The sequence below is a fragment of the Leucopleurus acutus genome (genome assembly GCF_964270905.1).
Source record: "Leucopleurus acutus genome assembly, chromosome: 10".
NCBI lineage: Eukaryota > Metazoa > Chordata > Mammalia > Artiodactyla > Delphinidae > Leucopleurus > Leucopleurus acutus.
In genome coordinates, this window is record NC_139153.1 from 73,177,554 (window position 1) to 73,192,299 (window position 14,746).

General features: G+C 54.5%; 1 protein-coding gene and 1 pseudogene across 2 annotated transcripts in view; one reads left to right on the forward strand and one right to left on the reverse strand.

Moving 5' to 3' along the window:
- Positions 1-2,573: 2,573 nt before the first annotated feature.
- Positions 2,574-14,746, forward strand: part of TTBK1 (tau tubulin kinase 1) — a gene marked incomplete at its 3' end in the record, with an annotated part of 38,952 nt that continues 26,779 nt past the window's right edge. The window contains exons 1-9 of the mRNA XM_082847496.1: positions 2,574-2,865; positions 5,837-5,998; positions 10,951-11,098; positions 11,346-11,419; positions 11,619-11,759; positions 12,551-12,655; positions 13,094-13,159; positions 13,609-13,701; positions 13,787-13,912. Of these exons, the coding sequence (XP_082703622.1) occupies positions 2,575-2,865; positions 5,837-5,998; positions 10,951-11,098; positions 11,346-11,419; positions 11,619-11,759; positions 12,551-12,655; positions 13,094-13,159; positions 13,609-13,701; positions 13,787-13,912 (1,206 nt within the window). The 5' untranslated portion in view covers position 2,574. The remainder of the gene's footprint in view (positions 2,866-5,836; positions 5,999-10,950; positions 11,099-11,345; positions 11,420-11,618; positions 11,760-12,550; positions 12,656-13,093; positions 13,160-13,608; positions 13,702-13,786; positions 13,913-14,746) is intronic.
- On the reverse strand, positions 9,427-9,945 carry LOC309966906 (small ribosomal subunit protein uS8-like; annotated as a pseudogene). Its single transcript has one exon. The product of its transcript is annotated as a small ribosomal subunit protein uS8-like (transcript).

The following is a 14,746-nucleotide window of genomic DNA, read 5'->3' on the forward strand; positions in this document are numbered from 1 at the left end:
TGGAAGATTTTTAAAAGACCCAGGTCAAACTTCTAGAAATGTAAACTACAATTAAAAAAATACATTGAATGGGATTCATACCAGATTACATGCTGCAAAAGCAAAGATGAATAAACTTGAATAAATAGCAGTAGAAACTATCCAAAATGAAACACTGTGAGAGAAAAGACTGGGAAAAAAATGAGCAAAGCTCAGTGAGCTGCAGGACACTTCAAGCAGCCTAGTAGACAGAGTGTTTGGAGTCCCTGAAGGAAAGAGAAGAGCAGAAAAAGTATCTGAGTAAATTGTGGCCAGAAGTTTTCTGAACTTGATGAAAACTATAAATCCACAGATACAAGATGCTCAACAAACCCCAAGCACAAGAAACATGCATACAGGGACTTCCCTGGAGGCCCAGTGGTTAAGAATCCACCTTCCAATGCAGGGGACTCGGGTTCGATCCCTGGTTGGGGAACGAAGACCCCGCATGCTATGCCACAACTAGAGGCAACTAAGCCCGCATGCCACAACTAGAGAGAAGCTTGGCACGGAAACAAAGCCCAAGTGCTGCAACGAAAGATCCCATGTGCCACAACTAAGACCAGATGCAGCCAAATAAATATTTTTTAAAAACTTAAAAAAAGAAGAAACATGCATACAACTACACCAAGGCACATCATGATCAAGTAGCTTAAAAACAGTGATAAAGAGAAAATCGTAAAAGAAGCCAGAGGAGTAGAAAACATTACATACAGACAAAGCAAAGATAAGGATAACTGCAGATTTTTCATCAGAAGCAATGCAAGCTAGAAGACAGTACAGCAACATTTCTAAAATACTGAAAAAGAAAAAAGTCAGCCTAGAAGTCTAACCTAGAAGTCTACTCAGATCAGACTGTCTTATCTCTGCTCAAAGTTCTTCAGTGATTTCCTGTCTAGAAGTCTGAGTCCTCTGTACATTGACTCTGCGACAGAGATGCTCATGCAGTAGGCTTATTGGGATGTGCTCTGAGGATCAACATCTGGGGAGGACTGAAGGAAGCAGCACTGGGCAGAGTAGATGCTGAGTTTTGACGCAGCCTCAACAGAAACCTTGGCTCACCCTATCGGGGGTTCGCAAATGGGATGTTCCTTCAGAGTGGCCTTGAGTTGGGGTGATGGTGCCGGGCCTTTGTACTCACGGGTCTATCATCGATTGGCTATGGGATGCCCCAGGAAGGGCACATGATCTTGGGCACGGCAGCTCCCTTGGTCAAGGGCAATTCCAGACTGACAGTGAGCTGAGAGAGCCAGTCTGCAGCACCCCAGGCAGCCAGGGAAATGAGTCCCTGGATTCTGAAGGAGGATCTGATGGCTCACCACATTGTCCACTATGCTTCCAAAAACTAAATGGAGAGAATCTAATCTCCTTAGCACAGCACACAAGGCCCATCATTAATGATCTTGCACAAGGTCACCCCCAGCTCACCACACACTATCTTCTCAGCCTGGAAGTCTGTCCCACCCTCTGCCCTGGCCCCACTCATCTGTTGAAAAACTCCTACTAATCCTTCAAATTACAGTCAAGTGCACCTCCTCCAAGAAGTCTCTTCTGGCCACTTTTGCAGATTCAATGATCCTTCTTGCCAGCATAGAGGTTAGAAGTATGCACCCTGGGGCCAGGGTTTGAATCCCAGCTCTGCCACTTGTTAGCTGTGTACGTAACTTAAGGCAAATTATTCAACCTCTCTGCATCTTAGTTTCCTCATCTATACAATGGGTATAACACTAATACGCTACCTCAAAGGGTTGTTATGAGGGTTAAATGAGTTAATATGTGAAAGGTCAGAACAGTGTCTGGCAGGAGTAAATCGTTACTGCTATTATTATTGTTGTTGTCGTTGTGGTTGCTGTTGAAGTTACTCAGTGTGCATTTGTTGAAGACAAGAAGGATGGAAGGAAGGGACCTGAGAGAGACAAATTGCAAAAGTATGCTCAGGAATGTTGAGTAATCCAATCTGTCAGAAGGGTAATAATAGCCTCTCTGGGCCCATATTGGGAAGAATGTTTCATGTCACAGTAAAGAGTGTGCATCTAATTTGCTAAGAGAAACGAGAGTTTGTCAACAGATGGGAGAAAGGACCAAAGAAAGAAAGGGCCAGGCTGAGCCAGGAGGTAAGGTGTATATATATATACGGCGAGGTGAGAGTTACAGGTGAGGGATGGTGTTAGAAGAAATGGGGGGGGCTTATGAGAGGATGGGTACAGGTGAGGGGAAATGAGTTTAGAGGAAAGTAACATGAACGTATGGAAGATTATGTGGGAAAATCAGTTGAGGCTGATGGGAACAGGTGAGGAGTGATAGAGACACGCTGGGAGTGGAGAAGATAAAGCAGGATGGAGACAGGTGAGGATTGTGGGGACAGGTAAAGAGTGACAGGGCCCTGCTGGGGGATGGGGGTCAAGCGAATGGCAGAGACCAGTGAAGAGAATCTATGATCAGAAACAGGTCCATACGAGAGAGAGTCCTAGGGCCGCAGGAGTGGAGAAAGGAGCAGAGTAGACTGTGATGTCAGAGCAAGGGCGGTGATGTAAGAGCCGGGGCGGTGAGGAGGTGATGTCAGGGCTGGTGCTGATGCTGGCGGCGCAGTGCATTGTGGGCAGCTCCCCGCTCTGCCGCTGCCGCCGCCGTCGCCGTCGCCCGAGAAGGATCCGGGCCGGGCCGGGCCGGGATGGTCCCGGTCGGGAGGCCGCCGCCACCGCCGCCGGAGGGAGCGGGACTCCCAGCACCGCACTGAGCCGCCCCCGCCCCCGCCCCCTCTCCGCCCCGTCCCCGGGGGATGCGCCGCCTGGAGCCGCTGCCTCCGCCGCCGCAGCCGCAGCCGCAGCCGCAGCGGGCTCAGAGCAGGTGAGGCGAGGCGAGCCGAGGCGAGGCGGGGCGGGGCCGGCCGGCCGGGCGGGGGTCGGGGAGGGGTCTCCTTCCGTGAACCCATCGGGCCTCTGGCCTGGCTCACCTCCCAGCGCAGCCTTCTCCAGTTCCCCCTCCCTGTGCCGTCTCCGTCTCCGCCCGAGGTGGGACGCTGGCCTACACAGCCTGGGCCGCATCCCGAGGCCTGGATCGGCGCCCTGCCCCCAGCACACCCACCCTCTCCAGCCTGTCCTCCAGGGGTTTTGCTCCTCGCTTCTCACCTCTGTCCCCGTCCCTATGGCTTCACTCTCCTGGCGTCCCTGACAGTCGTTCCCTGCTCTCTCCATAACCTCTCTCCCTTGTCCTCCCACCAGCCTCCTTGCCTACTTCCTCATCTCTTCAACTGTGCCCAGAAGCCCCATTCATGGTCTTGTCCCCTCTTCACCTGTCATGATTATCCCTCACCTGTCTCTGTCTTATGCAACCTCCTCCTCTGATCCTGTCACCCTTGTCCCCTGCATTCCCTGTGCCCCCTTCCACACCTCTCTTCACCTGTTCCCATTACCCCTCACTGATCTCCCTCACCTCTCCTTACCTGGGCTCCCAGATTCCCACACACACCTGGCTTACACCTTGCATAGGTGCACGCCAACACTTACATGCACATGCCATGATGAGCTCGCAACCACCTAGATATACACCCCCAACATACACACCTGCACGCACACACACACATCATCGGTCCCACACTCTCATACACACACACTTGCTGACAGATATAAAACCTCCTCCACAAGCCCTCTCTCTCCACACACCCATCCCTCCACACACTAAAGGGTCCTGAGGGGGCGGTCATGGGGCAGTCAGGTCCCTTGTGTCTGTGTCATCCAACCCTAGCCTGGGCTGAGTGCAGTCCTCTGAGGCAGAGAGTGGGAAGGATGGTGGGCAGGGAGAGGCAGGGAACCCTCATTTATCCTCCTGCCTCCACTCCCCCTTTTCCCACCTCACCTGTTCCTCTATGCTTGCCCATCTATAGAATGGGGGCAGGACTCACATCTTCCTCATCAGTCTATAGAATCCACCATCACAGGACTGGAAGGCCCACCAGAGGTCACCCTGTTTAACTCCTTAAGGCTCCCTCCCTACTGGTTCAATCGCTTCTTCGATCTTGTCCTCAACTTGTCTCTCCGCCTTTATTTCAGAATCCCCCATCGCTCCCTCTCCCTTCATCCTGCCACTGCTCTCACTGCCCTCTGAATTCCTGATGCCCCATTTGCCACTTGGCAGAAGGAAGGCAGAGGCCTATTTGATATCCTCACAGTCCTGATACTCTGAAGTTGTGTGGATTGGAGGAAACAGTCAGCTGAGTCATTTGGCAGAACAAGAGTGACAGTGTCCCTCTCCCTGAAGATCCCTCACAGCACACCATGACCTGTGGAAGGTTGTTTCCACGCCTTCGCTATCCCACGCTGCCCCTGTACCTGGATGGTCAGACACAGGAGCCCTGGGGAATGAGTCCATCCCAAGTAAAGACAGGCTCATGGAGTTCCCGCCCCATCCACTGGTATCTTAGGCACTTTCCTCCTCTCCACCTCCCCCACCATATCCAGCCTGAGGAACTTCCTTCTATCTGTGACTGTCCTGGGTCACTGGGAGGCCAGAGCCGTGTACTTATAAAAAGTGTAGGGGGAAGGGAGAGAGGAAAAGATCCACTCCTGTACCGGGGTGGCAGAGATCTCAGAGATCTCAACCCTGCCCACACACGGGCACATCACACACCAACAGACACAAAACCACACATAAGCACACGTGGACGCAGATGTACAGACACAAAGACACAGACACATAGACACACACAAAAAGACACACAAAGACATATACACACTCACACAGAGGGTACACACACAGACGCACACATGCGCACACTGACATTCCCCTGGGTAACCCTGGCTGGCTTTCCCAGCCCTCACACTTGGGACACTCCCCCTGATATCCAACTTCTACCTATCCGAATGCGACAAGAGCTGTGTTTCTTCCTTAGCAGACACAGAAAAGTGTGGGCAGAGGCTCTCTCACCCACTGGCCATCCAGACCCACTGCCCCCTGGCACATCTGCCTTCTCTTAGGTCGCTTCCACTTCCCCGCTGTCCTCACCTCCCCCCAGTTCAGCCTGCCTCTCTCCCTCTGAGTGGCCACAGGGCTGCCATACCTCTAAAATCCATGTCTTGAATCCATCGCCTTATGTTCACCCCGTCACTCACGTCCTTGCTTCTCACCCCCATGGCCGTGTCAGTGGTTTGGGCTCAGCTCTGAGTACGGTGGCAGCCTCCTCACTCAGCACCGTCCTCAAGGGGCTGTTGGGTAGCTCCTCATTTTCAGATAATCACATCTCTCATGGTTGATTGGAGGTCTCTGTCACTCCGGTGTGTGTCTTCCCTGGGTCACCCTTTGGTTCAGCAGGTCTCCCCTTTCAATAAGCCTCAGATACACAGTTCCTTGGGAACGGTGTGGCACGGGAAATGTGCGGGTGTGGGGGCTACAGATCGAATCCCCAGACTGGTCCTTCTTGGCTCAGGTCTCCCCGGCCTAGGCACTGATTCCAGTCTGGTGCTCCCCTCGGTCAGCAAGTCTTCCCCACATTAGTTAGCATGTCTCTTTGGGAAACCCTTTCCCCACAGCCTGTTCACAAATCATTTTCCTCTCCTTTTTCCATTACATGTGTGTGCCCATTGCTGGTTTTCACATCTCCAGTTTGCAGTTTGTATCTCCCTTACTGTGAATGGCATTTCTGTCTTCTCCTCTGACCTCCACTTGATTTTTACACAATGTTTCCCCCATTGACCCCTGGAGCATCCACCCAGTGGGCCAGGGAAAGATGCCTGCCAGGAGAATGGAACTCCCCTCCTCCATATCTGCAAGTGGGTCCCGGGTCCTAGCCTGCCCCCCTCACAGTCCCTCCCCACTCCCCCAGGTAGATGGCCCCCTCAGGGCAGGCCCTGCGGACACCCCTCCCTCCGGCTGGCGGATGCAGTGCCTAGCGGCCGCTCTTAAGGACGAAACCAACATGAGTGGGGGAGGGGAGCAGGCCGACATCCTGCCGGCCAACTACGTGGTCAAGGATCGCTGGAAGGTGGTGAGTGAGTGACCCAGCAGGGTAGAGGGACGGGTGGGGGAGGATGGGAGGAGAGGATCTGGAGACCTGTTAAAAGAGGTGCCTTGCCGCCCCTACCCTAAGAGGGAGGTGCCCCTAAGCTCATCTGCATATGGCTTGCAGGTCATTATTTTGCCTACACTTGTGGACAATCGCTTTCTCCCAGTGCCCTCTCTCCAACCCCGCCGTCTCTCACCCCTTTCCCCGCTAGGTCAAGTTGGTCGGGCCCAGCCTGCAACAACTCCTGGTTGGATGTCAGAGCAGGAGCTGCAGAGCTCATTGAGGGGAGGAGGGCGGGGGTGGGGGAGGGGGCCGTTTCTCTGCTGGACCTTGGAGAAGGGCAATGAGTGAGCCCCTCCTCTTCCGCAGAGGACAGAAAAGCTTGGGTTCGGGGAGAGAGGACCTGAAGGCGACTCCCACCGCATCCGCACTCCATCTTCTCTATCCATCCTCCTCCCTTCACTGCTTCCTGCGGCAGGTGCAACATGCCGAGACTCCATCTCCCAGCGTGCCTTGCTCCTCCAGCCCAGGACTTCGGGCTGCTCGGTCTGCTGGGAGTTGTAGTCCGAGCTCTTCAGGGCTTTGCCTCTCGGATGGGAGGGCGACACATGAGGGTCGAGGCAAAGGCAGTGTAGTGTATGTTGAGCGGAACCTATGAAAAATCAATCCCTGTCCCACCGCCCCCCTTTTCTTTCCGATGCTTGAGGGCACTCTGATGTCCTGTTTTTATGGGGGCAGGATGATGTGGGGCAGAATTTGGGGTGACTATGTGAGCTTGTGGGTCTGCCTAGGGTGGGTGCTCGGCTCACCAGAGGTGCGGGGTTGAGAGGAGAGTGGGGCCTGGCTGCGGGCAGGTCTCCATGGCAACAACTACCCAGTGGGCAGGTCTCCTAGTGGCCAGGGAGAGGGGCAAAGGTGGCAACGTTGTCAGAGATGTCTCTGGGACTGGAGGAGGTGAGGGATGGAGCTGGAGGAGCCCCGAGAGCTGAGGGAAAGGGCTGTCTATGTCCCAGAGGGGGACTTCCTGAGGGGGAGAGGAAGGGGACAGAAACTGGGAGAGGAGGAGCCGGGGCAGTAATCAAAGGCATGAGGGTCTGGCAAAGGGAGGCGTGTTCCTCCACGACGCCACCCTCACCCCCTCCGGGTCCTGCTCAGGGCATAGTTTCTGGCAGATTGGAGGCAGGAGGACTTTTGCATTGAATAGGTGAGAAAAAGAGGGTATTCATGCACATAGTGAAATTGGGTTAGAAATTTCCTGTGCTTTTTGAGGGAGGGGGTGGGAGATGAGTGGGGAGAGAAGTGGCGGGGGGGGGAGGGGAAAGGGGCAAGCCCTCAGTCTTTGCCAGGTGACCTCGCTTTCCCCTCCCTCTCTGGACCCTGGAGAAATAGAGAGGGTGGGGTGCCAGATGCCTGCCCTCAGCCAGTCTCCACGAGGGACAGACAGAGAGTGAGGCACAGCTCAGGAACCAAGAAAACTGCCCAGATGGGCTGTGCCAAGAGAAAATGAGGGTCCATGGCATTTGGTGGAGTATTTAAAAATAATAGCATTTTTTTCTTCTTGAGGGGTGCCCCTTAGAATCAGAACGTCAAAGTATAATAACAATAAAAACTTAGCATTTATTTTGAGCACTTACTGTGGCCGGGCGCTATGCAAAATGCCTTACAAGCATTATCTCAACAACCTATGGAGTAGATACTGTTATTATCCCCGTTTCACAGTTGTGGAAACTGAGGCACAGGGATTAGCTAACTTGCCAAGTTCCCGTGACTAGTCGGTGGAACCAGGTTTGTCTGACTGCTGGGGCAACAGTCACTGAACTATGTTGCTTCCTAAGAATTAGCCCATCTGAGAATCAGGATCAGAGAACGGAGGGAGAGTTGTGACATATATTCTAGTCCAACTCTCATTTTACAGAAGGGGAAAAGCAGAAACTCACCCCAGTTCACCCAGAGCTGGGCCAAGAAACCTGGTTTCCTTTTTCCTAAGTGAATGCTAGTCCTATTGTGTCATGTTTCTTGAGGTCCTTCGGCAGGGGAGAGGGTCCAGAAAAAATTTAGGAGGGGAGGAATAGGGTCTGGTGCAGGGAGGTTGAGAGAACATTCCTGTCACTGGGCTGTGGGCAAAGCTGTTTTGTGACTTTCGTGGACCTTGGGCACTTTTGCCCTTACCGGCCCCTTCCAACATAATAAAGTACTAAAGATTGCAATTGTATGACTGCATTGCTATAATGAGGAATAAATTAATACTATATAATAAAATTTTTTTGACCTAAAAGTTCATTTCCCCCTTCTGATTGTAAAAGAAATGAAAACATTTTCATGGCCTCCTAAAAGTATTATTAGGGTGCCTGCAGTACTCCCCTGCCCCCAGAGGTTCTGTAATGGGTGGGTGGAGGGTGAGGAAGGAACTAAGGAAAGAGAAACAGACTCTGTTTGGAAGTGGAGGTGGTAGAGAAATACCCTTTGGCATCCTGGGAAACTGGACAGTAGGTGTCAGAAATGTCTTGGGTGCCCCAAGCCCTCCTTACCATCTCCAGCAAGGATTTTGGAGCCTGGCAGATCTGGCCTTGAATCTCAGCACTCACACTGTTAATCACAGTAGAGTCAATGGTTCCTATTATTTCAGTTAAGACTGTGGGTTCTGCATCAGATTCCCTGGGTTTAAGTGAAACCCGGCTTTGCAACTTACTAGCAGTGTGAACTGAGGCAAGGTACTTAACTCTCTGTGCCTAAGTTTTCCTTTTGTGCAAAATGACAACTCCTGTGACCTTCCTTACCTGTGTTGCTGGGAGCCTCTGGGGATGAGCTGAGATGATGTCTGTGAGTCTGGAGCACAGAAAACGAGGTGTTTCCTCCACGTTCCCACAAAGAAAACCATAAAGGAATCTAGACGATACTAGAATCTCCCCTGAGTTTCACGTTCCCAGAGGAAGACATGCCATTGCTTCCCTTGAGTCTGCATCTGTCTCCTCCTGTTCTGAAATTCTGCTAGAAGTCTGACCTTAACTTTCATCTCAAGTAGAGAGGGACCCCGGTTTATCACTGTTCTTCCTCCCTCCTCTTTCCTGGGCACAAGAACCCAGCCAGCCTTCCACTTGTCTTCCAAATCTTCCCTTCATCCCTTCTCTCTTTTTCTAGAGTGTTTACAACTGTAACCTGCTGGGAACTCGCAGTCCTCAGCTCTGCCCTGCCCCCTATCTCTCACCATTCCCATGTTTCAACCACCATTAAACATTTATTGGGCATCCGCGTGCTGAATAAATGCCAAGGGGCGGGCTCAGATGCAGGAGGCTTAGAGTCAGGAGTTTACAGATGCTCAGAGCAGCCTCCATCCAATCATGAGCAAGCCCAGCTGCGGCTGGCATGTTACAAGCCAACAGGACACAAGTGAGGACTCTGGAAGAGGTCAGGCCACCCATGGGTGGGGGGCTCCCTGGAGAGGGGAGAATTGAACTGTTTAGCTTTTTTTTTTTTTTTTCTGTTGAGGCATTTTCTTTGCACAGATGTGTTACATCCCTAGAAAAAGAATTCCGGGATTTTCCCTCCTGTGTTTTTTCATCTTGCTTCCTCACGGTTCATGATGCCAGCTGAGGTTATCAGTACAATGAAACCACACTGACGGGACGGAAGCAGATTATTCTGCCATTTTTCTAGCTCTTTGAGCTGCACATCAAATCCGGGGCTGATCACTCTACACTTGTTTAGCCTGCCTGTGAGGTTCACAATAATTTTCCCAGCTCTGTGAGCATCAGTGATTTCAAACTCGCCAGTGTAACCATGCTTCAGCATCCCAGTTAGAAACTGGACGGTGACTTTGGAGCAGCAAAGCCTAATAAGAACCTGGCATTTGCCTCACTTTTGTTGATGCTGTTGAGAGCATCAGCTGGGACCTTTGTGCGCACCATTATGACGACACGGAAAGCTGGCGGAAAGAGGTGTACATCTTTCTTAAGCCAAATGAGTCCCAACTCGGAACTCAGCACCTTCTCCCCTGTCCCCCCATCATTGCCAGCAGCACCCTCACTCTCCAAGACCCCTGGGCCCCTGACTTAATCCCGCCCCGTAACTCAGCTTTGCTCATCTCCCCTGGCCAATTCCGCCTGTCACAGTTCTCCCCTCTGCCTTTTCTCACTGCCTGCCCAGAACATCAGAGCTCCACTGCAATGCTCCCTGGGAACACACAGAGTCTCTTCAAACCTCCATCCCCACCATGTTCCCCTGGACAGGAGGCTCACCCTGGTTTGGGGCGTCTGACCTGGGGCCTCGGGAGTGACGTGAGCTTCAGCAGGGGGCCTGGGCAGAGAACACCCTTTGCTGAGTCCCCTCCCCCCGAACACTTCCCTCTAAATGCTCTCTGCCCCTGGTGTCGTCTTTCAGGAGACTGCCAACCCCAGGAAGGGCTGGCCTCCCTGGGGGAGGGACCCACCTGAAGCTGCAAGGTTCTGGAAATTAGTTTGGCTTCTGGACGGAGGCGGCTCAGTCTAGGTGGGGGATGGGGGGAGCGTGATATTTATTGTCCTTAAAAGGCGTGATATTTATTGTCCTTAAAATGGCCCACGATGGCCCATTATCTCTTCAGAATCCTGCATCGGCTTGTCTCCTTGTCTCTGTGGAGTCTCAGGTCTCATAACTTTCCCACTGCCCACTCTGACATCTAGCCCCATGCGTGTGTGTGTGTGTGTGTGTGTGTGTGTGTGTGTGTGTGTGTGTGTCTGTGAATAGTTGTACACCCATGGACTGAGCTCTCTGTCTCCAGCACTAGGAGAGGAGGTGGGAGCACGGGTGGGTGGGGTGAAGAAGGGAGCCACGGGGTCCTCCCCTTCAAGGACAGCCCCTGCCCCCATCAGTGAAGGAAGTGACCCAGTAATGGGTGGGGTGAGGAGCTGTTCAGCCGATCCCTGTGTCCCCTATTCCCCTTTCACCCATCTCTGTAGCTCAAAAAGATCGGGGGCGGGGGCTTTGGTGAGATCTACGAGGCCATGGACCTGCTGACCAGGGAGAATGTGGCCCTGAAGGTGGAGTCGGCCCAGCAGCCCAAGCAGGTCCTCAAGATGGAGGTGGCTGTGCTCAAAAAGCTGCAAGGTGCGGGTCCAGGGCAAGATGGGAGGGAAGAGGTGATGGAGCCAGGGGCTGAGAGGTGATGGGCGAGGGGATGTGGGAACAGAGTCCAAGAGTGATGATGGGCCTAAGGGCAGGGGGAGGTGGGAGAAGTGGCCATGGGGCCAGGGCTGGGGGAACCAGGAATCAAGAGTGCACGGGAAGCCCACCTTAGGGCTGGGAGTGAGGAAGAAGGAGTAGGAGTTGGGAGACCCCTGTCTGTGTCCCTCAGGGAAAGACCACGTGTGCAGGTTCATTGGCTGTGGCCGCAACGAGAAGTTTAACTATGTAGTGATGCAGCTCCAGGTGAGTCCCCGTGGCCCGTCCTCCCTTCACTCTCCCCCGGGAGCTCTGGTGGTGGCTCCTGGGGTGGGATGGAGACTGTGGCCCTGGGAGGAATGGGGAGTGGCCGCAAGCCTTTGGGGCGAGGCTGGGCAGAGTGTCATGGCGGTGGTGGTCGGGTGGCAGCTGAGCTGGGCCTGTCCCCACCCCCACCCCCACCCAGGGCCGGAACCTGGCTGACCTGCGACGCAGCCAGCCTCGGGGCACCTTCACGCTGAGCACCACTCTGCGGCTGGGCAAGCAGATCCTGGAGTCCATCGAGGCCATCCACTCCGTGGGCTTCCTGCACCGCGACATCAAGCCGGTGAGGGCTGCCCCCTCCTCTGAAGCACACACCCCGCCTCCTCGCCTTCCCTGGGTCCCCTGGTTTCTTCTCCAGGGCAGTGGTTGGGTGGGGACAGCCTCTTCTACCCGTCGCCTCCTCCTGCTCTCCATCCCAAGTTCCAACTCTTCCTCTCCCCTGCCTCTCAGGAGCACCCCTGCCTGCCCCTTGGGCGTGCCGGTGTCCTCCCCTCTTTTCTCTTCTCTTCCTTTTTCTCACCCCTGACCTGAATAGTCCTTGAACCTGGAAAGGTGAAGGGGTTGGGGAAGGATGGAAGGATTGAAGAAGGAAGGGCGACGAGGGGCTGGGGCTTGGTAAGAGATTCCAAGTAGCTGATTTTGTAACATCTTGGATCTTGGTGCTTGGACCCAATTTAAAGTGGTGAAAACTGAGGCCCAGAAAGGTTGGTTGAATGGCCCAAGGTCACACAGCAAGAACAATGCTGGTCTCCTGATGCCTCAGAGCAGGACGGTTACACCAAGCCACGCAGCCCTGCTGGGAGTTCCAAGGATTTGGAGCCAGGTGGCCTTGGCTGGGTCACCTCTTGCTGTGTGATCTTGGAGAAGCCTGCAGTTTGCCCTCAGTTTCCTCCTATCTAAAATGAGCATAATCACACCTGCCCCTCAGATAAGGTCCGTGGCCTGCTGTACATATTGATGTTTTACTCTCACGTGAGTGTATGTGGGGTGGAAGGCCCCTCACCAGAGCTGTTTCTTGGTGTCCCCTGAGGTGGGCCTGGAGCCCCAAGGTTCACAGCTACTGTCTTCCCCCAGTCAAACTTTGCCATGGGCAGGCTGCCCTCCACCTACAGAAAGTGCTACATGTTGGATTTTGGGCTGGCCCGGCAGTACACCAACACCACAGGGGACGTTCGGCCCGTGAGTACCGCCGCTCACGGGAAGCCTGGCATCCTCGCCCCACCCCCTGACCTGGGGACCCTTCACCAGTTTTCCCTGTAGCTGCCTAGACAGGCCTGGCCCTGTGTTCAGTGTCACCCAGTGCTGGGTCCACACTCGGCCTGTCCCCCTCTCCCCCTTGGCCTGGGTGGATGCCACTTCCACACCCTGTGGTCTGCCTGGTCAAGGGCAGACGCAGGGGCAACGAGCAGGGTCGGGAGACGGGTTTGGGACTGGGCTTGGTGTGTCAGGTTGCTCCTGACCAGGCCGACTCGGGAGTGCCGTGGCGGGTGCGGGGGGTGATGGGGGAGGAGGCAGTCAGGGCTAAAGTAGGCAGAATTAGGCTTGGTAAGCAGGGTTGAGATGTGGCCGAGGCCGGGGCAGTGGGTGACGTTCCTGGTGGTGTCCTCCCCTCTGCAGCCTCGGAATGTGGCCGGGTTTCGCGGGACTGTTCGCTATGCCTCAGTCAACGCTCACAAGAACCGGGTGAGTGGCAGGGCGGGACTGAGGGATGTGGGAACAGTCAGGGCAGAGGTCAGGGGCAGAATATGCTGCTGAGGAAGAGAGCAGGGCAGGCAGCTGTGTTGGGAGGTGGGGAGAGGCGTGCAGGGCAGGGGCTGGAAGATGCCCCTCCAGAGACCCTGATTGGAAGAGGGCTCGGCGGGCGTCTCCCCTTGACGTCACCTTCTTCCTTGTATTGGGGATCCCCTCCTCTCTGTCCCCATCACAAACCTCTGTGGTTGAGAAAGCACACACGGAACTTTTGACTGTGGGATTCTGTGTGTTGGCGGGTCAGGAATGGAGCCGTGACTTCAGGGAGACCCCAGCTCTGCCCATAGGCACCCTGACTGGTGTCCCTCAGTGAAGGGTCAGCCTCCACTCCCAGGGAAGGACCTGAGAGCCATGGGTGACCCCCTCCCTGCTCCCACCCCCAGGAGATGGGCCGCCACGATGACCTGTGGTCCCTCTTCTACATGCTTGTGGAGTTTGCAGTGGGTCAGCTGCCTTGGAGGAAGATCAAGGACAAGGTGAGGGCGGTACAGCTGGGTCTGAGGGCAGGGAGGGCGTGTGGGGCAGCTGGGGCTGCATCTCCCAGTGCCCTCTTGTCTCCAGGAGCAGGTAGGGATGATCAAGGAGAAGTACGAGCACCGGATGCTGCTGAAGCACATGCCCTCCGAGTTCCACCTTTTCCTGGACCACATCGCCAGCCTCGACTATTTCACCAAGCCCGATTACCAGGTGGGAGCCTGCCTGCCTGCTCCTGCGCCCCCGACGCCTCTCTATGGGTGACTGTCTCCAGCGCCACCCATCCTGCTGAGGCCCTGCGCCCCTGCCGGCTTGGCCCTGAGCACCTCCCCCGGTCTTCCAACCACACGAAAGAAACTGTTGTGTGCTCTTGTAAACAGTAGTCACAGCTAAGATTTATCAAGAGCTCACCCTGTTCTCAGTACTTTTCCTGCATTAACTCATTTAAGCTTTAAAACAAGCCTTTGGTGATATTGCGTGTTCTTTATGTTATTATTCCAGCACTTAACAATTAATGAAGCCAAGTGCTTTCAAGGACTTTACACTGAAACTCTGCAGGAGGCCAAGTGGGATGATTATCCCCATCTCATAGATGAGGAAACTGAGGCCTGACAGCCTGGTTAGGAGCAGGGCAGGGCTCAGGCACATCTGACTCCAAGTCCAGTGCTCTTTCCAAGGCGCCATCACTACACCCCTATGGGACCCACTGATCAGAGAATGTTCTGCCCAGGATCCACTCTGTGCGAGGCACGGCTACACACCGCAGGGAGCACAGATAGTGTCAGGCACACAGTGGGCTCGCAGTGAAGGGGGTCCTGCTAGCAGAGACAACCCTCTGGAGAGAGCTAAGTCAGAAGTGGAAAGGTCTGTGGGGCCGCCACCTCCTGAACCCAGGGACCCAGTTGTTGGCAGAGGTCCCTTACTCGGGAAGGGGGAGGCCAAGCCCCCCAGGCCTGGCTCAGCCTCATGGGTTGCCCCAGACCACACAGCTTCGAGCACACCCTGTGCTGGGCCCTGGGCTGGCTGCTAGAAATGTAGAGGTGGCAG